The sequence below is a fragment of the Anolis sagrei genome, chromosome X (assembly GCF_037176765.1).
Source record: "Anolis sagrei isolate rAnoSag1 chromosome X, rAnoSag1.mat, whole genome shotgun sequence".
NCBI lineage: Eukaryota > Metazoa > Chordata > Lepidosauria > Squamata > Dactyloidae > Anolis > Anolis sagrei.
This window is the reverse complement of record NC_090034.1, coordinates 65210843-65237432: the sequence shown is the minus strand read 5'-3', so window position 1 is coordinate 65237432 and position 26590 is coordinate 65210843. Positions and strand designations below refer to the sequence as shown.

General features: G+C 43.3%; 1 protein-coding gene across 4 annotated transcripts in view; it reads right to left on the bottom strand.

Moving 5' to 3' along the window:
• The window catches only part of GMEB1 (glucocorticoid modulatory element binding protein 1), an 84357-nt gene that overhangs the window by 49922 nt on the left and 7845 nt on the right, over nt 1–26590 (bottom strand). For 3 of the 4 annotated variants that reach the window (XM_060784629.2, XM_060784630.2, XM_067473660.1), the window contains exons 2-5: nt 23571–23737; nt 16699–16784; nt 10523–10647; nt 8426–8529 (exon numbers count right to left, since the gene is read on the bottom strand). In XM_060784629.2, the coding sequence (XP_060640612.1) occupies nt 8426–8529; nt 10523–10647; nt 16699–16784; nt 23571–23698 (443 nt within the window). In that variant the 5' untranslated portion in view covers nt 23699–23737. The remainder of the gene's footprint in view (nt 1–8425; nt 8530–10522; nt 10648–16698; nt 16785–23570; nt 23738–26590) is intronic. The other variant, XM_067473659.1, reaches the window with a different exon arrangement.

The window sequence follows — 26590 nt, the reverse complement described above, 5'->3', positions numbered from 1 at the left end:
GCTGAAAAAGGAAATTTTATCCTGGGTGCTCCACCGCAATGACCCGGAGACGATCCAGGGATGGATACAACTAGCCGGACGCATCGAGACGACGCTGGCCCAGGTCAAGAGGCATCGATGAGCAGCGCCGCAGACCAGACAACAGAGGAAGGAGACCCGGAAGCCCGACAGGGAGCCGGCCAAGAGGGAATCGGAGTGGGGTGAGGACCGGTGAAGCGGATGCTACGTGTGCGACCGCCTAAATCATAGGGCAGCCGAATGTTGGCAGCGGAGGGGGGGGGAGCCCCCACAGCCCAGAGCAAAGCCAGCCGCTGGGAAGAAAGCGGAGGAAGGCATCCTCCCTGAAACCCCAGTGGGGAATTTGGTGAGTCACAGCCCCGGAATGTTGGTGTTCCCCATCAAACTGGAGGGGGTGGACAAATGGGCCGGCTGCAAGGCGTTTATAGACTGTGGGTGTTCTAGGAACATGATGGCTCCTGAACTGGCGGAGGAATTGAAATACGAGAAGGTAGCCCTGCAGACCCCCATAGCCTTCTCCCAGTTAGATGGGTCAATAGCGTCAGGGGCCCCAGCAAGGTTTTAAGTTAGGGGGGTGAAGTGCGGGGTGGGCACATGGGAGGGCGAAGTGACATTAGTCGTATCCCAGTTAGCAACGTACAACATAATCCTAGGTATGCCATGGCTGAGGGAGGTGAACCCACGCATAGATTGGGGAGAGAGAAGCTTACAATTCCCAGGGGCGCCAACGGGAGTATGTGGCCGGGGGGAGGAGAACACGCCAACGGATTGGGTGCAAAACATTCGCAGACGTTTTTGACGAAAAGGAAGCTGATAGACTGCCCCCCAAGAGAAGGGTCGAAGTGAAGATTGAACTTAATAAAGACGCTACTCTCCCCAAAGCCAAAATTTACCCCATGACAACAAAGGAGATGGATGAGCTAAAAAAATACATAGACAAAAACTTGGCTCGGGGGTTCATAGAGCCTTTTGATTCCCCCTTCGGGGGCCCCTGTACTGTTTAGACAAAAGAAGGGCGGCTCACTGAGGCTGTGCGTAGACTATAGGGGACTAAATGCCGTGAGCACCACCACGTGTTATCCATTACCCCTGACCAAGGACTTACTGTCTAGACTGTCAGAGGGGAGGGTGTTCACAAAGCTAGACTTGGTCGAGGCTTATCACAAACTACGAATTAAGCCGGAGGACAGGTGGAAGACCACTTTCTCTTGTGCCCTCGGATTATTCAATTTTTGCGTCTGTCCATATGGGTTAAGGGGGGCCGGGGGGCATTTATGCAAATGATCAACGAAGTGTTACACCCATTACTGTACCGCGGAGTATTCTGTTTTATTGATGATGTAATCATATTCAGCCGGAATATGTCCGACCACGTTCGGTTGGTTAGAGAAGTGCTCCAGAGGCTGAGGGAGGCAAAATTGTTCGCCAAACTAGCCAAATGCGAGTTTAATAGGGAGCAAATAGATTTCCTAGGGTACAGGATTTCACATGAGGGCATCGCGATGGACCCCACGAAAGTGGAGGACGTGAGGGTCTGGGAGCCCCCAACCACACGCAAACAGCTGCAGTCCTTCCTAGGGTTTGCCAATTTTTACCGGTCTTTCATCAAGGATTTTGCTCAGCTCACACTGCCACTCACGGAGTTGTTAAGGACAAAGGGGAAGGGGGAAACGGCTAAGGTACGATCCCCGGGAGCTAAACTGGCCTTGTCAGGAGAATGCCAAGATGCGTTCGAAAAGCTAAAGCGTAGATTCACGGAGGAGCCACTCCTGATCCACCCAGACACAGCCAAGCACGGCGGATCTTCTCCCATACGCAGAATTAGCATACAACGCAGCCCCTCACGCAACCACCGGAAAAATCTCCCTTTCAGGTAATTTATGGCCAGGAGGTGGCCCCGTTCCCAAGGCTGCCTGAGTGGGAGGAGGAGGAACCAAGGGGGAATGAGGAATGGGCGGCCAAAGTAAGATCCAGCTGGGAGCAAGTAGTTAAATCGCTGCGAGAGGCCCAAAAAAAGAACAAGCTGTTCGCCGACCGCAAGCGGAGGGAAGGGGACAAACTGGAGGAGGGCGAGTTAGTCTGGTTATCTGCCAGAAACATTAAACCGGATGCCCCGTCCAGGAAGCTAGCCCCACGCTACCTAGGTCCATTCAGAATCCTGAGTAAGATCAATGAAGTTACGTATAGGTTGAAACTGCGAAAGGATTTGGGGAAGGTACACCCCGTGTTTCACTGTAGCTTGTTAAAGAAGTATCAGGGGCCACTCGATAAAGAAAGCCAATAGACATGTCTCCCATTTCCGTTCCAGGAAGAAGAGGAGGAGGACGCCATGTCAGGATCCAGTTTCCGGAGCCTGGGCTTTGGTGCCGAAAACTAGAGTCCTGACGCTTCGCCCTGATAAGGACTGTGCAGCTGGTGACCTTGGGGAGAGGCAGTTGCCTGGTGGCGGGAAGCTTTACGCGGGGTTTTGGGTTCGGCAGGAATCCACACTTCAAATGATTGGGCGTGTATATAAGGGGTTGCCAGCAGTGGCTGGACAATCTCGGCTTTTCCTATGTCTATGCATGTACCAGTAAAGTTCTTTGTTGATAACGGAAGGAGGTCTTGTGTCATCATTGAACCTGGCTGCTGTGAGCTGACAGTAGGCCATCCTCCTGGAAAAGCAGGCCATGGTCGAGGAAGCCAAAGCGTTCCTCCTGACACCATTTTCTAAGCCAGTCTTTGACCTGTACTATTTTTCTGGCCCTTGTAGGACCATGCCTTACAACTGGGAAGAGAGATGAAAAGACCACCTGTACATTACATTGTTTTAGTTTTGTTCCGAGAGCTCGAAAATCATTTATGATCTTTTGAAAAGTATGCCTAGCAGTATCATTGGTTCCTACATGAATCAACATGAGGGGATGGGGCTTGAGGAGCCTGGTGAGCCTCTGAGTGATATGGTGTATTTTTGCCCCCGGTAGGCAGCATATTTCTCGAACCATCCTATCTGGTCTGGAAATGACGGCTTCCATTCCTCTAAGGAGGGCGTCGCCTACTACCAAGACTTGTTTACTTTCAGGATTGACAGGGTCCCTTTTGTGCAATGTAGTGTGTAGGTCCCCAGAAAAGTGATCCTGTTGATGTGAATTGTGTGGGTGTAAAGTGTTGTTCTCCTCAATATCCCCGGGGCATTCGTCAAGGACAATCCATTGAGATTCGTCCAAGAGCCTATTGTTCTCCTGTATGTGTTCCTGTTGCACCTGGTCTATGGCTGGGGATGGTACACCTGGATGATTGTGTAAGTGTGAATGTTGTGAAGTGTTGTCCCAGTCAGGGCTATCCCCGGCACACTGATCAAGGACGAGCCACTGATCAGTATCTAAGCCATTCTGGTCTTCCCCAATATGTTGTGTTTCTTGGTCAAGTGTTAGTTGTGTGAGAATTTGGAATTTATTGTGTAACTGCAGCTGGGCAGAGGTATTAGATCGGCGACCTCCCTTCTGGCATTCAGGAAAAAACTGAAGACCTGGGTTTGGGACCAAGCCTTTGGACACACTGGCAGCTAAATTAAGGATCTGACGACAGACAAGGACAAATGGAATGGAATGGATATATGGACTCTGAACCCGAGCATGAGATTGTCTTAATATTTTATTATGCACTGATGTTTTAATTTTAACTGTTGAATTGTTTTTTTGTATTTTGTATTACTGTCAATTGATTTAGGCATTTAATTGTGCCTCCTCTGTAAGCTGCCCTGAGTCTCCCCCCCCCCCCCCCGGGGTGAGAAGGGCGGGGTATAAGTAAATGAAATAAATAAATAAATAAATAAACAAATATTCTGAGGAGTCTTCCGGGTCCTATGTTTCTTTCTAAGGGTGACATGCCTCCAAGCTTGAGGGTTGTCCACATCTGAGGTGATCTGCTCTTGAGCCTCCCCATAATGTTGGTGTGCTATGGGCTGCGTGTCTGGGACAGTGTGGTGTGTGGTGTCTAAAAACAGCTCAAGTTCCTGAATGTCCTTAAGGGTCTTAAATATCCAGATAATTCATCTTTAAATATTTTGTAATACTGGGATGTCAAACCATCTGGCCCGGGAGCCTTGTTGTTTGCTAGTTTGTCTTTCGTTTTTTTTTAAACTTCCCCCTCTGTTATTGGATTATTCAATATATCTCTTTCTAAGCCGGATATTTTTCCTAATTTTTGCTCCGAGATGAAGGTTACTATATCCTCCTTCTTCACCTGGTCTTTTTTGTACAGCTTTTTATAAAATTCCCTGAATTGGAAGGCAATCTCTTTTACTTTTGTGTAATTCTTCCCCCTTCTATTATCTGTGTTATAAACTGGTTTTGTCTTCTTTTTTCCAGTTTCTTGGCTAAATATTTGCCCGGTTTGTTGGCACTCATAAAGTAATGTAATTTCAGGTATTTTATGGTTCTAGCCATTTGTTCAACCTGTACTGTATTAATTTCTTTTCTGATTAGATCTATTTCTAATTTAATTTTTTCGTCTCTTGGTTTTATTTTTAATTGATCTTTTATTTTTAGTTTTTCTTCCAATTTTTTTTTGTTTTTCATTTCTTTTTTTCTTTTTTATGGCACCCTGCTGAATGAAGTGGCCGCGTATGACTGCTTTGCTGGCATCCCATACTATCTCAGTTTTAATGTCCTTATTTGCATTATTTTCAAAGTATTCTTTCAAAACATTCTTATTATATTCTATTTCTTCCTTCGATTGCAGTAGGGACTCATTTAGTTTCCATCGCTTGCTTCTATGATTATTTACAATTTCGATTTTTAATGGGCAGTGGTCCACGTGACTTCTTGGAAGTATTTTTATTTCTTTTATTTTTGTTGCTAAGGAGTTCGAAACCCAGCACATATCTATTTTAGGCCACGACTGGTGTCTGCTAGAATAGTAGGTATAGTCTTTCTTCCCGGGGTTCTTAAGATGTCTTGCAGGTGGAGTTCTTTTTGTAGCTGTAGGAATTTTTGAGGTAATCTGCCTCCTTTTGGGTCACCCCCTCTTGTTTTCCTCCTTGATTTATCTATCTCATTTTCGACTACTCCGTTAAAGTCTCCCAAGATTATTAAGTTGTCATATGACTGTTCTGATAATTTCTTCCTCAAAAGATTTATGAAGGGCGATTTAGCACCAGTGGGTGCGTATATGTTGCATAATCCCCAGAAGTCCCCAGTGTCAAGACCTTGCGTCTAACAGCAACCAGACGCAGAGCCTTCAGAGGCAGTGGCACCATCACTCTGGAATACTCTGCCACCTGAAGTCCGTGCCTTGCGGGACTTACCAGCTTTCCGCAGGGCATGTAAGACATACCTGTTTCGACAGGCTTTTAATGTTTGATACTGCTGTTTTTAAATTGTTTTAAATTGCTTTTAAATTTTGTTAGATTTTAGCTATTCTTGTAAGCCACTCCGAGCCCCAGGGGAGTGGTGGCATATAAGTCCAAATAATAAATAAATAAATAAATAAATAATAGCGTGTTTTGGTCGTTTAATTTAATTTTGACCCCTATCATTCTTCCATCATTATCTTTGAAGGCTAATTTTGATTTTAAATTTTCTTTTACATAAATTGCAATACCCCTTTTTTCTGAAGGAGATGATTGAAATAATTTGCCCAACTGCTTATTTTCTAGGTGTTTTTGTCTAATATGCATTTCTTGGATTGCAATTATGTCACATTTCAAACTCTTTAATTGGTTGAATATCAGTTTTCTTTTATTGGGGACATTTATTCCGTTAACATTATTACATATTATCTTCGTTGCCGTCTTCTTGTTCTAGATTAATTAAGTCTTTTGTCACTTTAGTTTTATTGTATTGCTTGCCATAGTCTTCTGGAGAGAATTGCCTGGGTCTTTTTTCTCCTTTTTCTTCTTCTTGATGAGCCTTGATGAGGTTGCCAAATCCATCTCTTCTTCTTCCAAGTCTGTTGTTTCCTTAGGATCTGATTCTTTTTTTTTCTTGTCCTTTTCTGGGGTCAAATTCTTTTCTGATTTTCTGGTAAAAGTCCTTCGCCTTTTCGATTGAAGTAATCCAATATCTTTCTTCTTTGAAGGTTGCCATTATTCCTTCCACTCTTTCCCATCTAAATTTTATTTGGTGTTTTTTTAGTTCATCAGTGAGGAAATACTATTGTTTACGTCTACTCATGGTTGAGGCTGGAACATCTTTTAAAATGGCGACTTTCTTTCCCCTATATATTGTAGCTTCTTTCATATTTTTTAAGATTTGATCTCTCGGACTTTTCTTTGTGAAATGGACTACAACGTCTCTGGCAGTCGTATGTTTCTTCGCATAATTTGTACGGACCCTATACAATCTGTCAATATTCTGGTCTGTGTCTTCTATAGACATGTCTAGGATTTTAGCTGTTATTTCTGTTATAATTGTTCTTAAATTCTCTTGTTCTTTCTCTTCTATGTTTCTATATCTTAGTTGAAAATCAGTTTCCCTTGCCTCTATCTGTTCTTGCTGCTTTGTTAACTTTTGTGTTAAGTCTTCAAGCTTGTCCATTTTTTTGTTTATTTTTTCTTGTGTTTTCTTAGTGTATTTTCCTTTTTAATCTCATTTATCTTTTTGCATTGTACTCATTTCACTTTTTATTGTTGACATCTCTTCTTTCATTTCTTCTCTCATTTTCCCCATCTCTTCCTTAATTATTTTCCCATCTTATCTTGCAGTTTTTCTTGAGAGGCTTGTAGTTTGTCTTGAGAGGCTTGCAACTTGTGATTCTTGAATTTTTTGGATTTCTGTCAGGAGATTATTTAATGAGGGCTCTCCTTGTACAGGTTCTCCTTGCACGGAGTGCTTCCTTACTGATTGGGCTTTAGTTGCTTCTAGTGTTGCATATTTCTCCATGTTGACTTCTCTCTCTGTCTCTCTCTCTCTGTCTCTCTTTTGTACAATATAACCAATGCTTTCCCAGTTAATTCTTCTTATTAGATCTTAATTCTTAATTCTTAGTTATTGTTCTCTCAATTTGTGTACTCGAGTCATCAAATCATCAGTTCATCAATTCATCAATTCCCATCAATTCATCAATTCTAAATCAATTCTAAATTACCATTTCATACACAACATTTCATACAACAATTAACCTTTCATTTATAACATTAACTCTATCCTATATCCAATGTGGTATGTTATGCTTAAACCTTCAATTCATCAACTGTATTTATTGTTATATTCCACAAATTAAAGATGCACTAATAATGTAAATAATGTAAATAATATCAATTGCTAATTATCTATTATCAATTATTAATTACTTATCAATTATCACAATTGTATCATAATACAATCATATACAATGTATTTTGTTTATATATTTATGTATTGAGTTCACTTCTCTTTCTCTGTTTCTATTTTCCCTTCTTCTTTCCTTTGTCTCTCACATGTGCTCACTCTGTTTTCCCTACTATTAAATGTATTATTATTATTTTTTCCTCCCTTTATTGTTGTATGGCTTTTTATTTTCCTTTCTCAATTTTTCTCAGTTTAGATAATATTCTTCTGGAATCTTACCTTCTCTTCATTAGAGTCCAAGTCTCTGTTTGATTTATCTTCTTCTTCTTCTTCTTCTTCTTCTTCTTCTTCTTCTTCTTCTTTACTACTCTTTTACTACTCTTTTGCTGCTTTATGTCTCCTTCCTTATTTGCGGCTTGTCCGTTTCTTTCAATCTCCTCCCGGCTTCACTCCACACTCCAGGAACGCAGCTGCGGCTCTCAGCTGTTTCTCTATCCTGGTTACTTTCCAGTTCTTGGTGGATTGTAAGTCCTTTTTGGATTTCTTCGGTAGCGCTTTTTCTCTCTGCTTCCTTTATCTTTCTTGGTGTTTTCTTCTTATCTTCTACTCTTCTTAAGAAAAAAGAAGGCGAGAGGCTTGCACGCCACGCTTTTGCCTTGCGTATCTTCCTCCTCAGGCTGCTGTCTCTTTGAAGGTCTCACGCATGGGTTTGGTGAGCTTCCGGAGGGAAACTCACCGACCCGTGCCAGGAGGGTCCCTCCTTGAGATTTGCTACCTTGCCTTCCCCCCTGGCCAAAGGACATTTAGCATTATGCCAAGTTTTGAACTTGGTTTGTGGTTTTTTTTAATACATTATAACTGTATTCTCAATTCACTTCTGACACGATAAATAAATAAATAGCCAGGTGTGTCTTCAGTGTCACCCAAAGGTTTGTCCCAAGATATCCTTCTGACATTCTATGTTATGAGGCCTTTCAATCCAGTCTCAAAAGATTAATCTTTCAAAATGCTCCATGGCAAGTTTTTGGCACCACTTTTAACCAACAGGAGAAAACGATGCAAGACTAAATGAGAGTGTCTGAATTCTGCGCAGAATTGTGCAGCATCTTTTGATGGGCGTTGCAATGGCTTATAATGGCAAAAAAAAACTTTATTACCTCAGCATGATTCCTTCGAGGCGAATGGCTCGCTTCCAGTCCTTCAGGGTAGATTTGCCGGCCAGATGAACAAAGTGCTTTGGGCTGATAAGCTGATCATTGAACTAACAAACATACAGAAGAAATAAATCAAATAAGGCGCCAAGACAAAGGCTTCAGTCCTGTGTCTGAACAAATAGAATTAAATCTGTGAATATGAAACAGACGTTTGGTACAAGGAGGTGAAGAACATCACAATAAATGATAAACTGACTTGTGAAATACAATGCAAAGACAGTAACAAAAATAAATGATTTTGTGACAATATGAGGCGAATTCTTAGAATATATATTTCTTAAAGGAAAAGGAATAAAACCAAATCAACATACACTAGCCTTTTGAAGAAGAGGTCAAGATAAGGATCATGAATATTAAGGATGAATAAATGTCCCACGTGTATAAAAATATATGATTGCGTAACTAATTTATTTTATGTTTTGAGTTAATGTTAATTGTGTGTGATTCATATAATTTATTTATCTATCTATCTATACATCTATACACATAATAAAAGTGAAAATGTGTGTATGTGTGTGTGTGAAAATGTGTATATGTGTGTACGTGGCGGAGGTGTCCACTTACACAGACAGCCTCCCAAACAGCTATAACCCACAGTGCTGAAGAGCCAGGTTACAGCAAGTACTGTGAACATATCTCCCAACCCCTGCCAATGTCCTCCTGAAACACCATATTGCCACCCAAGGAATGCTTTCATTTGGGGATAATTTCATCCTAGATTTGCTGTTTTTCCTCCACAATGGACATTCCAGGGTTCCTTATTCTTTCCATTGCTGTGGAATTTGCATGACCCCATCCACTGCCTCTCCCTTAACCCTTTCCTAACCTTTCCTATGGCACACAGCAAACAGGAATTGATCACCAACTGAACAAGAGATTTGGGGGAAATTCACAATGATTTCTAGGAATTGTAGTCCACCTATGTACATCCAGAGAGCACTGTGAATCCAACCAATGTTGGATCTGGACCACACTTGCTATGAATGATGGGATTTGCAGTACTTTCATTCACTTCCTGAGACCACTGCAACCCCCACAAATGAGGGACCTGGACCAAAATTCGAACACAGAACCCTGAACATACTGGAGGTATTTGTGGGGGGACCAACCTACCCCTGTGGGAGTTCACCCTGCATCCAGAGCACTCTGGACCCCACCAATGATGGATCTGGACCAAACATGGCACACAGAAACCTGGTGACAAACGGAACATACTGTTTGAGGGAGAACTAACCCACCCATGTGGGAATTGTAGTTCACCCTGCAGCCAAAGAGCATTCCGAAGCCCATAATGGCAGATCTGAAACACACGTGGCACACAGAATTGTGATGACCAACAGAACATACTGGAGAGGTTGGGGATGGAATGAGCCACCTGCATGGGAGTTGTAGTTCACCCTTAATCCAGAGCACTTTGAACCCTCTCAGTAATGGATCTGCACCAAACTTGGCACACAGACTAAACATACCCAACTGTGAATACAGGTGGAGTTTGAAGGTGAATGCCTTGGGAATCTGGGAGTTGTAGTTCACTTGCATCTAGAGAAACTATTACCCCCGACAACAATGGACCGGGACCAGACTTGGCACAGAGATGCCCCATGACCAACTGAACATGCTGCTGGGGTTAATGGGAATTGAACAAGATTTTGGGAGTTCACCTGCATCCAGAGAGCACTGAACCCAGCCAACTGTGCAACATGGCCAACTGTGCATACAGGCCTGGTTTGGGGAGGATTGACCCACAGTTTTGGGAATTGTAGTTCACCCACATCCTTATGTATTTTCTAATGGGAGCATTAATTAAAAACCAAATCAAAAACTGGCTTTTTTCTAATGAATGCTGTTACTAATTAAATGATATTATCTAATACCCCAAAACAAACAATGCCTTTTTCAAATAACCCGGGCACTGCTGGGTAGCCAAGCGAGTTATGAACAAATAAGAAAAATTACAAGTTTTTTGAAAAAAGGCCCTATCACAAACCAAGTAAAAATTTAACAGGGCCGCCAGCAAACAAAGTGTGGCCATGGTGTTACCTTAACACACTTGACATTGATTCCAGGGCAAACAAATTTCTTCCAGAGAAGGATGGCTTTGCTCTCTCCACAGGTGATGGGGTACGCAATCTCAATTTCCTCATGGGCTTCAATTGTTCTGGAATCTGTAGGTAGAGAAGAAGAATGGCTCGAGAAAAGCATGCAAGCACATGTTCACTAAATCACTAAATGGTATCAAGACATAAAAAGATATCTTTTTGGACTTCTTCCAGCCAGCACAGCTGATTCTCAGAGTAAGAAAACAGGCACGGGCAAACTTAGACCTTCCTCTAGGTGTTTTGGACTTCACCTCCCACTATTATTATTATGTTAACCATTTCCGCTACCTTGGCAGCCACCTCTCCACCAAAGTCAACATTGACACCGAAATACAACACCGCCTGAGCACTGTGAGTGCAGCATTTTTCAGAATGAAGCAGAGAGGACCGGGACATCCATAGGGATACCACGGTGCTTGTTTATAAAGCTATTGTCCTCCCAACCCTGCTATATGCCTGCGAAACGTGGACTGTCTACAGACGTCACATGCAACTCCTGGAACGATTCCATCAGCTCTGCCTGCGGAAAATCCTGCAAATCTCTTGGGAAGACAGGCAGACAAATGTCAGTGTGCTGGAAGAAGCAAAGACCACCAGCACTGAAGCGATGGTCCTCCACCATCAACTCCTCTGGACTGGCCACGTTGTCCAGATGCCGGACCACCGTCTCCCAAAGCAGTTACTCTACTCCGAACTCAAGAACGGAAAACGGAATGTTGGTGGACAAGAAAAGAGATTTAAAGATGGGCTCAAAGCCAACCTTAAAAACTCTGGCATAGACACTGAGAACTGGGAAGCCCTGGCCCTTGACCGCTCCAGCTGGAGGTCAGCTGTGACCAGCAGTGCTGCAGAATTTGAAGAGGCACGAATGGAGGGTGAAAGAGAGAAACGTGCCAAGAGGAAGGCGTGTCAAACCAACCCCAACCGGGACCTCCTTCCACCTGGAAACCAATGCCCTCACTGCGGGAGAAGATACAGATCAAGAATAGGGCTCCACAGTCACCTACGGACCCACCAGTACACTGATCCTGGAAGACTATCCTACTCAGCCAACGAGGGATCGCCTAAGTTAAGTAAAGTAAGTAAGTATTATTATGATTATTATTGTTTATTTATATCCCGCTTTTTCTCTCCATAAGGAAACTCAAAGCCACTGACATTAAAAGCATTAAAATACAATTTAAAATATACAAATATAGAAATATTAAAACAGCATTAAACATCAGTAGTATTCAAAACAATTCAGATTAAATCTATGAAAAACATATAAAACCACAGCATTCTCTGACACGATCTTAAACACCTCCATCTTTAAAAGCCTGTTTGAATAAGAAGGTTTTAGCCTGCTGCTGGAAGGAAGGACAGTAGGGAGGATGGGGCCATTCTGGTTTCATTGGGAAGAAGAAGAAAGGAGCTCCAGAGGCGAGGGGAATTTGCCACTGAGAAGAAAGAAAGGAAGACCCTGTTCTCTCTCGTTCCCACCAACCGGGCTTGAGATGGAGGTGGGATTGAGAGAAGGAAGAACCTCTCCTGAAGGAGATCTCAGGGCAGGTTCGTACAAGGACACACAGCCAGCCAAATAGCCTGGACCTGAATTGTGCCTGAAAAGAACAGGCAGCTGGTGGAGCTGCTGCAGGGGAGGGGGGGGGGGGTTCCCTTCTCCATGCAGCCAGAATTCAAAAGTACAAACTGCAGTCAGAGCTACAAAGACAAGCTAGACAGCCAAGGGTAAAAGTAAAGTTCAAGTCCATAAGTCAAAGCCAGGAAGTTAGCTCAAGATATAAATTCCAGGGTTCAGGAAACAAGAAGATCCAAGACAAGGTTATGGGAGCAACAGAGTCCAAAGCAGGTCCACAGGACCAAGGTTAGGATCCAAGAGTTCAATAGGATCATGACTGCAACTCGGCCGACCACCTACTCCCTTGATCCATGTCCCTCCTGGCTAGTAAAATCTTGCCTGGAGGGATTACGTGAACCTCTGTTGAATATAATAAATAGCTCCCTTGAGCAAGGAGTTTTTCCAGAGGGTTTAAAAGAGGCGATGGTATCTCCGCTGCTGAAAAAAACAGACTTAGATCGTTCGGTTCCCTCTAGCTACCGCCCAGTCTCGAACCTTCCGTTTCTGGGCAAGGTGGTTGAGAGGGCAGCAGTAGAACAGTTGCAGCAGTTCCTTAATGACGCAGCCGGACTTGATCCCTTCCAGTCCGGCTTCTGTAGGGGGCACGGGACGGAGACTGTGCTAGTTGCCATCACAGATCAGCTTTGCTGCCAGATGGATCAAGGCGGATCAGCGCTGCTTGTGTTATTGGACCTCACAGCAGCATTTGATACGGTCGATCACAATCTATTGACCCACCGCCTAGCCATGACTAGGGTTAGGGGGATACCCCTTAAATGGGTGTCCTCCTTCCTCCAGAATCAGGGACAGCGTGTGGTGAGGGGAGGGATGGTTTCCGAGAGATCTCCGCTAACTTGCGGGGTCCCGCAGGGAGCTATTCTCTCTCCTCTATTATTTAACATCTATATGCGACTGCTTGCTCGACTGGTGCGGAGCTTTGGGCTTGAGTGCCACCAGTACGCTGATGACACTCAGCTCATTCTGAGGATGGAGGGCCGGCCGGACTGTACCCGAAAATTTCCATCAGTGCCTTGAGGTCGTTACTGGATGGTTGCGTGCCAGCAGGTTGAGGGTGAATCCAGCGAAGACGGAGATCCTTTGGCTGGGCCATCCAGGTGGGAGGGAGATCCAGCTGCCTACCCTGGATGGCGAGACACTACGTCCGTCACCTTCTGTAAAAAGCCTTGGTTGTCTTATTGGACCCTCTGCTCACAATGGAGGCCCAGGTCTCTGCTGTGAGCAGATCTGAGTTTTTCCACCTACGTCAGGCTAGGCGACTGGCTCCCTTCCTATCTAGGAACGACCTGGCTACGGTGATCCAGGAGACGGTCATCTCGAGGCTTGACTATTGTAACGCCCTCTACATTGGCCTTCCTTTGTCAGTGATCCGGAAACTGAAGCTAGTGCAAAATGCGGCGGCTTGTCTTCTCGCCGGGGTGCCGGCGAGGTGTCGTATCACCCCAATTCTACAACAGCTGCACTGGCTTCCGATTGAGTACCAGATTACTTTCAAGGTGCTGGTACTAACCTTTAAGGCCTTATATGGTCTGGGGCCGGCGTACCTGAGGGCCCGCTTATCCCCCTACCAACCCCAGAGATTACTTCGGTCCAAGGACCAAAATTTGCTTGAAGTCCCCAACATCCAGACTTATCATCTGTCCTCTACTAGGCAGAGAGCCTTCTCGATTGTGGCCCCTTATTTATGGAATGCCTTGCCAGTTGAAAACCGAACCATCCGAGAGCTACTTGCTTTTTGGAAAGCCTGTAAGACCTTTCTTTTCCGACAAGCTTTCAATGGGTGAATAACTCGGGACTATGTTGGTTCTCGTTTTTATTGTATTTTAAAGTTGGTTGTATTGTTTTAACCTACTGTTGTAAACCAAATTGTGAGTGGCGGTATAAAAGCCAAATAAATAAATAAATAAATAAATAAACAAACCCAGGAGTAACAATCAATTTATTTATTTTATTTACAGTATTTATATTCCGCCCTTCTCACCCCGCAGGGGTCTCAGGGCAGATTACAATGAACATATATGGCAAACATTCAATGCCAATTTTGACATACAACATATACAGACATACACAGAGGCTATTTAACTTTTTCTGGCCGCCAGGGGAGCTGTCGCTTTCATCATCCATCTGTGACACTGATGAAGTACTTCCGCATTCCCCGCATGCTTTTTGCTGGAGTGCTTTGCTGGAGTCTTTTTATGGCCTCATAAATTAGTTAATTTAGCCCCCCCACACTTTAATTTTCCTACTTGACAGATGCAACTGTCTTTTGGGTTGCAAAGGTCGACAACAAGCTACACAATTGGTTGGAAGCCCACTTCAACGTGGGCTGGCTTCGAACTCATGACCTTTTGGTCAGAGTGATCTTAATGCAGCTGACACTCAGCCAGTTGTGCAACAATCCCGGTGCAATCAAGGTGCAGAGCATGAATATCAAAGTACGATATTATCTGCTATTTATTTATTTATTTATTTATTTACGACATTTATATGCTGCCCTTCTCACCCCGAAGGGGACTCAGAGCAGCTTACAAGACATATACATACAATATATTATATTATTAGCATAATACAATATCAGTATTAAATATTACTATATTGTAAAGGTAAAGGTTTTCCCCTGACATGAAGTCCAGTCGTGTCTAACTCTGGGGTGTGGTGCTCATCTCTAGCGAGAAGACGAGCCGCCGCATTTCTAATCCCACAAATGAACATTAAAAAGGTAAAGGTTGTCCCCTGACATTAAGTCCAGTTGGGTCTAACTCTGGGTGTGGTGCTCATCTCTATTTCTAAGCCAAAGAGCCAGCGTTGTCTGTAGACACCTCCAAGGTCATGAGCCCACTGGCATGACTGCATGGAGCGCCGTTACCTTCCTGCCGGAGCGGTACCGGGATTATGGCACAGCTGTGTGAGTGCTGGCTGAGTGTCAGCTGCATTAAGATCACTCTGACCAAAAAAGGTCATGAGTTCAAAGCCAGCCCGGGTTGGAGTGGATTTCCAACCAATTGTGTGTAGCCTGTTGTCGACCTTTGCAACCCAAAAGACAGTTGCATCTGTCAAGTAGGAAAATAAGGTACCACCTTAAAGTGTGGGGAGGCTAAATTAACTGATTTATGAGGCCATAAAGAAGACTCCAGCAAAGCATTCCAGCGGGGAAGCATGCGGGGAATGCGGAAGTGCTTCATCAGTGTCGCAGATGGACGATGAAAGTGACAGGTCCCCTGGTAGCCAAACCAATGATGGAATTGGGCCAAACATGGCATACAGGACTTCCATGACCAACAGAACACACTGGAATGGTTTGGTGGGCATTGACCTTGAGAGTTGTAGTTCAACTACATCCAGAGAGCACTGTGGACTCAAACAACGACGGATCTGGACCAAACTTGGCACGAATATTCCATATGCCCAAATATGAACACAGATGGAGTTTGGAGGAAATAGACCTTGACATTTGGGATTTGTAGTTACTGGGATTTATAGTTCACCTACAATCAAATAGCATTCCGAACTCCACCAATGATGGAATTGAACCAAACATGGCATACAGGACTTCCATGAACAACAGAACACACTGAAAGAGTTTGGTGGGCATTGACCTTGAGTTTGGGAGTTGTAGTTCACCTACATCCAGAGAGCACTGTGGACTCAAACAATGATGGATCTGGACCAAACTTGACACAAAAATTCCATATGCCTAAATATGAACACAGATGGAGTTTGGAGGAAATACACCTTGACATTTGGGATTTTTAGTTACTGGGATTTATAGTTCACTACAATTAAAGAGCATTCTGAAATCCACAAACGACAGAAATGGGGCAAACTTCCCACACAGAACCCCCATGACCAACAGAAAATACTTAAGGCCATCCAGTCCAACTCTCTTCACCAGGGCAAGAAAATGTAATCAGAGCCCTCCTGACAAAGAGCCATCCAGTCATAAATATAGATAGATAGATAGATAGATAGATAGATAGATATGATCCTCTCTCACACACACAGATATAGTATCATAGATTTGAAAGAGATCCTTAAAGAAGGACTATGATATGTTGCATATTCCAGAGTAGGCAAACCAGGCACTCTCCACATCAACACTGACAAAGAAACAACAAGAAATACTGTTTACCCACAAGCATAAAGGAATTACATATATTAGAAACCAACACTTTCTCATTACTTTATTTTCCAGATCACCAGACTGGGCCACAGCAACACGTGGCAGGGGACAGCTAGTAATAACATATTTCTATATTATCTATTCTCATTGACTCCATTGAGTCCTAGTCTCCAGAGTCGTAGCAAACAAGCCTGACTCCTCTTGTCACATCTTTTCGAATATTCATGTCCCCTTTCAACCTCAATCCCACTTTCCTTCTTTTGATAAGATTCACATCATTTGGGCAGAGAAATCCCAAATGTTTTGCCCTATCCAAATCGGATGCACCCCGCTATCATGCTCCATATCACTATGGACTCACCAATGCCTTCTTCAAGCTTGTGGATGGTGTGTGCTTCCACAGCAACGACAGCTGTATTGGTCTCAGAACTTTCTTGATAAATCCTGCTGGAAAAGTACATGTAAGTAAACAACTTATACAGTGTAAAAGAAAAAGCTAGATTTTAGAGCCCAGTGTGACTTAGAACCAAACTGTCTGAAGAATTGTCTGGTTCCAGATAACTTTCCTATGTATTGAGGTAATTGTCTGAGGGACCCTTACCATTGGAAATCACAGACTTCTAAATAGTGATGTCCTGTGTATGGAATCCTGGATATGGGGCAAATATAAGGGGCAGGCTTTGGGGAGGCATGGGTGGGATTGGGAGAAGCTGTGAGTTTTAAAGGCTATTTTAAATGTTATATTTTAATCTGTTTTTATCACACTGTCACCATGTAATTGTTTTTTCACTTCTGTATTGCACTTTTTTAAACTTGACTAAGTGTGGTATTGTTAGCTGCCTTGAGTCCCCACAGGGAGAAAGGTGCGGTATCATAGAATCATAGAATGATAGAGCTGGAAGAGACTTCATGGGCCATCCAGTCCAACCCTCTGCCAAGAAGCAGAAATATTGCATTCAAAGCACCCCTGACAGATGGCCATCTAGCCTCTGTTTGAAAACCTCCAAAGAAGGAGCCTCCACCACACTGCTGAATGGCTCTCACAGTCAGGAAGTTCTTCCTCATGTTCAGATGGAATCTCCTTTCTTGTAATTTGAAGCCATTGTTCCACGTCTTAGTCTCCAGGGAAGCTGAAAACAAGCTGGCTCCCTCCTCCCTGTGACTTCCTCTCACATATTTATACATGGCTATCATATCTTCTCTCAGCCTTCTCTTCTTCAGGCTAAACATGCCCAGCTCCTTAAGCTTCTCCTCATAGGGCTTGTTCTCCAGACCCTTGATCATTTTAGTCGCCCTCCTCTGGACACATTCCAGCTTGTCAACATCTCTCTTCAATTGTGGTGCCCAAAATTGGACACAATATTCCAGGTGTGGTCTAACCAAGGTGGAATAGAGAATGGGTAGCATGACTTCCCTGGATCTAGACACTATGCCGCTGGCTGCCAGTCCATCTCCGAGCCCAATTCAAAGTGCTGGTTTTGACCTATAAAGCTCTATACGGTTTTGGCCCAGCTTACTTGTCCAAATGCATCCACCCCTATATCCCTTCTTGTAACCTAAGATAATCCAGGGAGGCCCTGCTCTCGCTCCCGTCAATTGTGCAAATGCGTCTTGCGGGGATGAGAGACAGGGCCTTCTCGGCAGTGGCCCCTCACCTATGGAACACACTCCCAAATGAGGTAAGATCTGCTCCCTCCCTCCTGGCTTTCAGAAAGAAATTAAAATCATGGCTTTGGGACCAGGCCTTCGGACAGTAGATGTTTGTAGGGTTTAAAGGACATGAACTAGAATGACAATACTAGTGTATTGAATATAGGAACATGGAACAACGGATTATGAGATTGGATCTTGATTCTACCTATGAGACGCTAATGAGATGTTATAGTTATGTTTAACTGATGGTTAATAATATATTTTAAGTGTTTTTTAACTCTTTTTATGATGTTGAGCATTGAATTTTGCTATTGTTAACCACTTTGAGTCGCCCAAGGGCTGAGAAAAGTGGTATATAAATGAAGTAAGTAAGTAAATAAATAAATAAATATGCTCCTATTGATGCAGGCCAAAATCCCATTGGCTTTTCTTGCCGCTACATCATATTGTTGGCTCATGTTTAACTTGTTGCCCATGAGGATTACAAGATATTTTTCACACGTACTGCTCTCGAGCCAGGCATCCCCCATTCTGTATCTTTGCATTTCATTTTTTTCTGCCTAAGTGGAGTATTGTGCATTTGTCCCTGTTGAACTTCATTTTGTTAGTTTTGGCCCGTTTCTCTAATCTCTAATTATTATTATTTTACTGACACAAAAACACAGTATGACACAACATATGAGATATATATGCTGGACTTCGTAACACAAAATCACAAGTCGAACACTTCCCAAGCGTCTAGGACTGTGTGATGTATTTTCGAATGATGCGTGCAGATCCAAGTCCTTTTGCAGTTGACAGATCATGATTTTGTTAATGTTTATTGTTTCCAAATGCCAGCTGAGATCTTTTGGCACAGCACCCAGTGTGCCGATGACCACTGGGACCACCTGTACTGGTTTATGCCAGAGCCTTTGCAGTTCGCTTTTGAGGTCTTGATAATGGCTGTTTTTTTCCTGTTGTTTTTCGTCAATTTGGCTGTCACCTATTATGGTGACTTTTTTCTTTTCCATAATCATGATGTCTGGTGTATTGTGTTCCAAAACTTTGTTAGTCTGGATTCGAAAGTCCCACAGTATTTTTGCATGTTCATTTTCCACGACCTTTGCAGGTTTATGATCTCACCAGTTCTTTACTACTTGCAGGTGGTACTTGTGACATAAGTTCCAATGAATCATTTGCGCCACAGAGTTGTGCCTCTGTTTGTAGTCCGTCTGTGCAATTTTCTTGCATAGCTGAAGATTCATCAGCTTCCTTGCACAGTGTGCATTTTGGGTCATCACCTGATTTTTTGATCCTGGCCTTAATTGCATTGGTTCTGCTGGCGTGCTCCTGGGCTTCTGTCTCCTTCTTCAGTGTTCCATTCATGAGCCATAACCAGGTCTTCTCCTTGCCCAATTTTCCTTCAATTTTGTCAAGGAACTGCCCATGCAATGCTTTGTTGTGCCTGCTGTCAGCTCTGGTTTGCAGTGCAGTTTTCTTGTGCTGATTCTTTGTCTGCTGTGCTTTGAGAAGTTTCCAATTATTGAGTTCAATCAAAGCAGGTTCTTTGCTTTCCTTTACATATTCTGCCAGGGCATGTTTTTCTTCTTTGACTGCTTGTTTTACTTTTAAAACTCCTCTGCCCCCAGACCTTCTAGGCCAGTGGTTCTCAACCTGGGGTCCCCAGATGTTTTTGGCCTACAACTCCCAGAAATCCTAACAGCTGGTATACTAGCTGGGATTTCTGGGAGTTGTAGGCCAAAAACATCTGGGGACCCTAGGTTGAGAACCACTGTTCTAGGCAGATTATTATTATTATTAATATTATTAATAATAATCATGTCAGACGCAACTTGCAAGCTGCTTCTGGTGTGAGAGAATTGATAGTCTACAGAGATGTTGCCCAGGGAATGCCTGGATGTGTTACCATCCTGCTGGGAGGCTTCTCTCATGTCCTCGCAAGCTAGAGCTGACAGACGGAAGCTCACACCATCTAGCAGATTCGAACCGGTAACCTTCAGGTCAGCAACCCAACCTTCACATCAACAGTCCAGCCAGCACAAGTGTTTAACCCATTGTGCCACTGCGGCTCTATAATAATAATAATAATAATAATAATAATAATAATAATAATAATAATAGTTGGCCACTGGACCTTCTCTCAGAAGTTGACCAATAGAACCTTACTGGAAACTGAGAGTGAAACATCTGTCTAGGCATAGTGATGCCCTCCTGCACAAGAAACCCAAGATATCAATCATTTCAGGTAAGAAAAATAAAGAGTTCCAGATTACTCAAAAATCTTATTATGCAAGGAGTTATGGAACAGGTTCTCTGTGTTAGTTCCTACTATATTGTGCAAACTCTTCTTAGTAAACTGCAGAGAGATCCACATTTTCCTCCTATGGGACAGAGTTTAGATTGTCCTTAAGTTCCAAAGTTTTTAACTTTGAATATAGCTTAATGGATTTTAACTGTGAAAAAATTAATCCTGTTTATATTTCATCCTGTTTTAATGTTTGCATATTAGTATATTTTAAATTGTAAGCTTATGCATATATCTTTAGGCCCTACACCCAGTGTGTGCTGATCCTCACTGAGACCACCTTTACTGGCTTGTGCCAGAGTCTTTGCAGTTCAATCTTACCTTTCTTTTCAGTCTTACTCAGGGGTCCTCAAACTAAGGCCTGGGGACCAGATATGGCCCTCCAAGGTCATTTACCCAGCTCTCGCTCAGGGTCAACCTAAGTCTGAAACGACTTGAAAGCACACAACAACAACAATTCTATCTCATCAGCCAAAAGCAGGTCCACACTTCCCACTGAAATACTAATAAGTTTATATTTGTTAAAAATCATAGAATCATAGAATCAAAGAGTTGGAAGAGACCTCATGGGCCATCCAGTCCAACCCCCTGCCAAGAAGCAGGAATATTGCATTCAAATCACCCCTGACAGATGGCCATCCAGCCTCTGTTTAAAAGCTTCCAAAGAAGGAGCCTCCACCACACTCCAGGGCAGAGAGTTCCACTGCTGAACGGCTCTCACAGTCAGGAAGTTCTTCCTCATGTTCAGATGGAATCTCCTCTCTTGTAGTTTGAAGCCATTGTTCCGCGTCCTAGTCTCCAGGGAAGCAGAAAACAAGCTTGCTCCCTCCTCCCTGTGACTTCCTCTCACATATTTATACATGGCTATCATATCCCCTATCAGCCTTCTCTTCTTCAGGCTAAACATGCCCAGCTCCTTAAGCCGCTCCTCATAGGGCTTGTTCTCCAGACCTTTTATCATTTTAGTCGCTCTCCTCTGGACACATTCCAGCTTGTCAATATCTCTCTTGAATTGTGGTGCCAGGAATTGGACACAATATTCCAGATGTGGTCTAACCAAAACAGAATAGAGGGGTAGCATTACTTCCCTAGATCTAGAAACTATGCTCCTATTGATGCAGGCCAAAATCCCATTGGCTTTTTTTGCCGCCACATCACATTGTTGGCTCATGTTTAACTTGTTGTCCACGAGGACTCCAAGATCTTTTTCACACGTACTGCTCTCGAGCTAGGCGTCCCCCATTCTATATCTTTGCATTTCGTTTTTCCTGCCAAAGTGGAGTATCTTGCATTTGTCCCTGTTGAACTTCATTTTGTTAGTTTTGGCCCATCTCTCTAATCTGTCAAGATCGTTTTGAATCCTGCTCCTGTCCTCTGGAGTATTGGCTATCCCTCCCAATTTGGTGTCGTCTGCAAACTTGATGATCCTGCCTTCTAACCCTTCATCTAAGTCATTAATAAAGATGTTGAACAGGACCGGGCCCAGGACGGAACCCTGCGGCACTCCGCTCGTCACTTCTTTCCAGAATGAAGAGGAAGCATTGGTGAGCACCCTCTGGGTTCGTCCATTTAACCAGTTACAGATCCACCTCACCGTAGTTTTGCCTAGCCTACATTGGACTAGTTTCCTTGCCAGAAGGTCATGGGGGACCTTGTCGAAGGCCTTACTGAAATCTAGGTATGCTACATCCACGGCATTCCCCACATCTACCCAGCTTGTAACTCTATCGAAAAAAGAGATCATATTAGTCTGGCATGACTTGTTTTTGATAAATCCATGTTGACTATTAGCGATGACCGCATTTGTTTCTAAGTATTTGCAGACCACTTCCTTAACAATCTTTTCCAGAATCTTGCCTGGTATCGACGTGAGGCTGACCAGACGGTAGTTGTTTGGGTCATCCTTTTTCCCCTTCTTGAAGATTGGGACCACATTGGCCCTCCTCCAATCTGCTGGAACTTCTCCCGTTCTCCAAGAACTCTCAAAGATGGTTGCCAGTGGTTCTGAAATGACTTCCGCTAGTTCCTTCAATACTCTTGGGTGTAGTTGATCTGGCCCTGGGGACTTGAACTCATTTAGAGCGGCCAGGTATTCCTGTACGACTTGTTTCCCAATTTGGAGTTGGATGTCCTCAAATCCCTCATCCACTCCATCTTGCTGAGGTTGAAGATGACCTTCTTTTTGTGAGAAGACCGAGGCAAAGAAGGTATTAAGTAGTTCTGCCTTTTCCCTATTCCCTGTCAGCATTGCCCCATCTTCTCCTCAAAGAGGCCCTATCGCCTCCTTGTTTTTCCTTTTTCTACTGACATAAGAAAATAATCCATTTTTATTGTTTTTAATGTCCCTGGCAAGCCTGAGCTCGTTTTGTGCTTTAGCCTTGCGGACCTTTTCCCTACAGGTGTTGGCTATTTGTTTGAATTCTTCTTTGGTGATTTCTCCCTTTTTCCAGTTCTTGTGCATGTCTCTTTTGTATCTCAGCACAGTTAGAAGTTCTTTGGACATCCATTCTGGCTTCTTTGCACTTGTCCTATTTTTTCTTCATTTTAATTACTGTATTGCATTTAAGTGTTGTTGTTTTTTTTTTTGCACTACAAATAAGATATGTGCTGTGTGCATAGGAATTCATGTGTTTGTTTGTTTTTCAAATTATAATCCGGCCCTCCAATACTTTGAGGGACTGTGACCTGGCCATCTGTTTAAAAAGTTTCTGGACCCCTGGTCTTACTTTTCTTTTCAGGCAGGCTTTTAAAGAAGAAAGTGTTTACACTGAACCAGGGGGTGTTTATTATTATTGATATTATTGTTTTATTAATTTATACCCTGCTTTAGGGATATAAATAGACTCAAAACAGCTTGACATAAAAGCATCAGCATATAATTTAAAATATACAAATATACGATTATTGTTGTAATGGCTGCTCTCTGGGCTGGTTCTCCTCCCTTGCCTCCATATAACTTCTAATTATTCCCAGCAAGGTGGGGTGGGTGCTTAAAGTTACTACTAGTTGAGCCAGCATTTAGTCCTTCACTATTCCCAAGGACTGGTCCTTGTAATGGTTAATACAAACCGCTCTGAGTCCCCTTCGGGGTGAGAAGGGCAGCATATAAATGTCGTAAATAAATAAAATAAATAATAAAGAAGACCAAAGCAGCTTTATTTCTACATTTTGAAATTGCATTCCGGCCATTCCAAATTTTGCACCAATTGCTGAATTCTTCACTTTTACAAAACAGAACATATGTTCACCCCTCATCATAGCACAGCACTTACCCTTGCTGTATAGGCTGCAGTTGCAGGATCACCTGGGTCTTGGTATCTTCTGGGTTTCCCCCTTCATTTCCATCGGTTGGCACAACAACCACATCCCCGATGGGGATGTTTACTTCCGCATTGGCCATTTGCTTACATGAAGTCCAAGGCGTGAGGGGACCAGTGCACTGCAATAGACAATAGAGAACAAATTACCCTTTGTGGTTATAGCAGGCATGGGCAAACTTGGGCTCTCCCTCCAGGTGTTTTGGATTTCAACTCCCACCATTCCTAACAACCTCAGGCCACTTTCTTTTCCCCATGAGCTGCTTAAGCAGAAAAGGAAAGGGAAAAGGAGGGGCCTGAGGTTGTTAGGAATGGGGGGGAGTTGAAGTCCAAGACACCTGGAGAGCCCAAGTTTGCCCATGCCTGGGTTATAGCATGAAAGACAGAAATTTCCTGCTACATACAGTTAGCATTGCCATAGCAATAAACCATCTATATAAATAAAAATGTAATGTTTGTTTGTGGGATTAACATAACTCAAAAACCACTGGATGAATTGGCACCAAATTTGTACACAATACACCTAACAGGCCAATAAGTGACCATCACTCATAAAAACACTGAAAAACACAGCAGAAGGCACTTAAAAAGCAAATAAATAAATAAATAATGCATTACAACGCAAAACCACATATATACACAAATATATACACACACACATATATATACACACAAGACACATACACACAGACTGGGCCACAGCAACGCGTGGCAGAGGGCGGCTAGTAGTAGTAAATAGTAAATAGCTAGGGCTGTGCAAAAGTATCATTAGTTGTCGTAATTCATATCAAATTAGTTAACTTTTTGGTGCGATATCCGACATGAGCGTCAAAAACCAAAGAATCAAAACTCCCCCGATACTTTTTTGTTTGCATTTTGTAAACCTCGGAAGCCTCCCAAAGACAGTTTCATGTTCAGTGCAAGGAAGCAAAACATAGCCTTTCCTCTTTAAATGAATGGTCTCTCACCATGAAGAGAGGGAGGCAACAGGGAGAAAGGTTTTTCCCCTCGCTGGGAAAGAGGAGAAAGCACAGAATCAAACTGCTGAGCTGTTGAACTTGCTCACCAAAAGGTTGGCAGTTCAAATCCGGGGAGTGAAGTGAGCTGCCTTGGTGGCTTTTTGAATTCTGCTACATTCCTGGACTTCACTCTCTTCAAGGACTCGCTCTCTACCCATGAACTTTCTTCAAGACAACTTATGAATTCATGCTCTGTCCTGATATCGTCTGCTTTTTATAATTGGCATTATTAATCTCTCTCTGGGGTCCTGGATGGGAAGATAGCTGCATATGATTTCCCTGTGTATAATTTCTATATGGTTTTTATGTTTCCTTGTATTCCTGACCCTTTGCCCCTTCTCCCTCCAAAGAAATATGTAAGGGAACCACCTGGCCTAAACAATTGTTTGACAAAAGTTTCTGTAAGATAAGGGGAAACCTTCCCCTCTGCTTTTTGTTTACTTCCCATTGATAGCATTAACCCCAGGCATTGTTCCCCTGTCTCACAGCCAGGAAGGACACATGTTGATTCACAACACTCAAAGCAGCCCTGTATGGGCTCTTTGTCTCACAGAGCACATGGCATTTCCTTTGTTTAAAGATTCCTTCCCAGATTCCTTTGTGTTCCATCATCCCGCCTCCATCTCTCCTGATTGGCTGTCGCCACCAGGCGGCAGAGGTCTCCCCATTGGATCCTACGGACCACTGGAGCTTCCTGATTGGTCCAGAGGCACCGGGGGCGGGAGGGCCGCCTCCCAGGTGTCTGCCCATCACCCAATCACAGCAGGGAACAACAGGGAAGCCGGGGCGAGGAGTTTGAACTCTGCAAATTTGAATTTACTATAAATATGACTGCATTGGTGTAATCTCCTCATGCTCTGCTGGCGAATGATTGCAGCTTTGCATCTGGTTTCAGCTGAATCGCATTAAACTTCGATGGCTTTTCTTCAACTGGTGAGACTTTTCTTTGGGAAATTAGGGAAAAATATTTATTTATTTATTTATTTCTGCTACTTATACCCCGCCCTTCTCACCCCCGAGGGGGGACTCATGGGATGCTTCTCTGTCTCGCCAGGGAAAAAGAACTCTTTGAGGAGTCTAATTGGTCTCTGCCTCCTGGCAAAGACCTCTAAATTTTAGCTCTAGAACAATAGCAGCCAGCAGAGTTCCAATGAATGGTTGAATCTGCAAAGAGGAGGATGGACTGAGACTTCTAGGAAGTAATAAGACAGACTACAAGCAGAGGCACAACACCGTTGCTCAGATAATTCATTGGAACTTGTGCCACAAATATCATCTGCCTGCGACAAAGAACTGGTGGGATCACAAGCTGGAAAAAGTTACAGAGAATGAACATGCCAAACTCCTCTGGGACTTCCGAATTCAGACAGACAGAGTTTTGGAGCACAACACTCCTGACCTCACAATCGTGTTAAAAAACAAAGTATGGATCGTCGATGTCGCAATCCCAGGTGACAGCAGGATTGCAGAGAAATAACTGGAAAAGCTTACAAGATATGAGGATTTAAAGCTCGAACTGCAAAGACTCTGGCACAAGCCAGTCAAGGTAGTCCCAGTGGTGATCGGCATACTGGGTGCAGTGCCTAAAGACCTCGGTCTGCACTTAAACACAATCGGCCCTGACAAAATTACCATCTGCCAGCAGCAAAAGGCCACCTTACTGGGATCTGCATGCATTATTCGCCATTACATCACACAGTCCTAGACACTTGGGAAGTGTCTGACGTGTGATCCAATTCAACAGCCAGCAGAGTGTCTGCTGTGGACTCATCTTGTTGTGTTTCAAATAGTACTAATAATAATAATTAATAATAATAATGTCAATAATAATAACATTAATAATAATAATAATAATAATAATAATAATATTTTTTTATTTAAATCAGTGTTGGGCTGGAAATAAATCTATCAATGGATGGCCCTTTGGGGTCCCTTCTAATTCAATAGGGAAAGAAT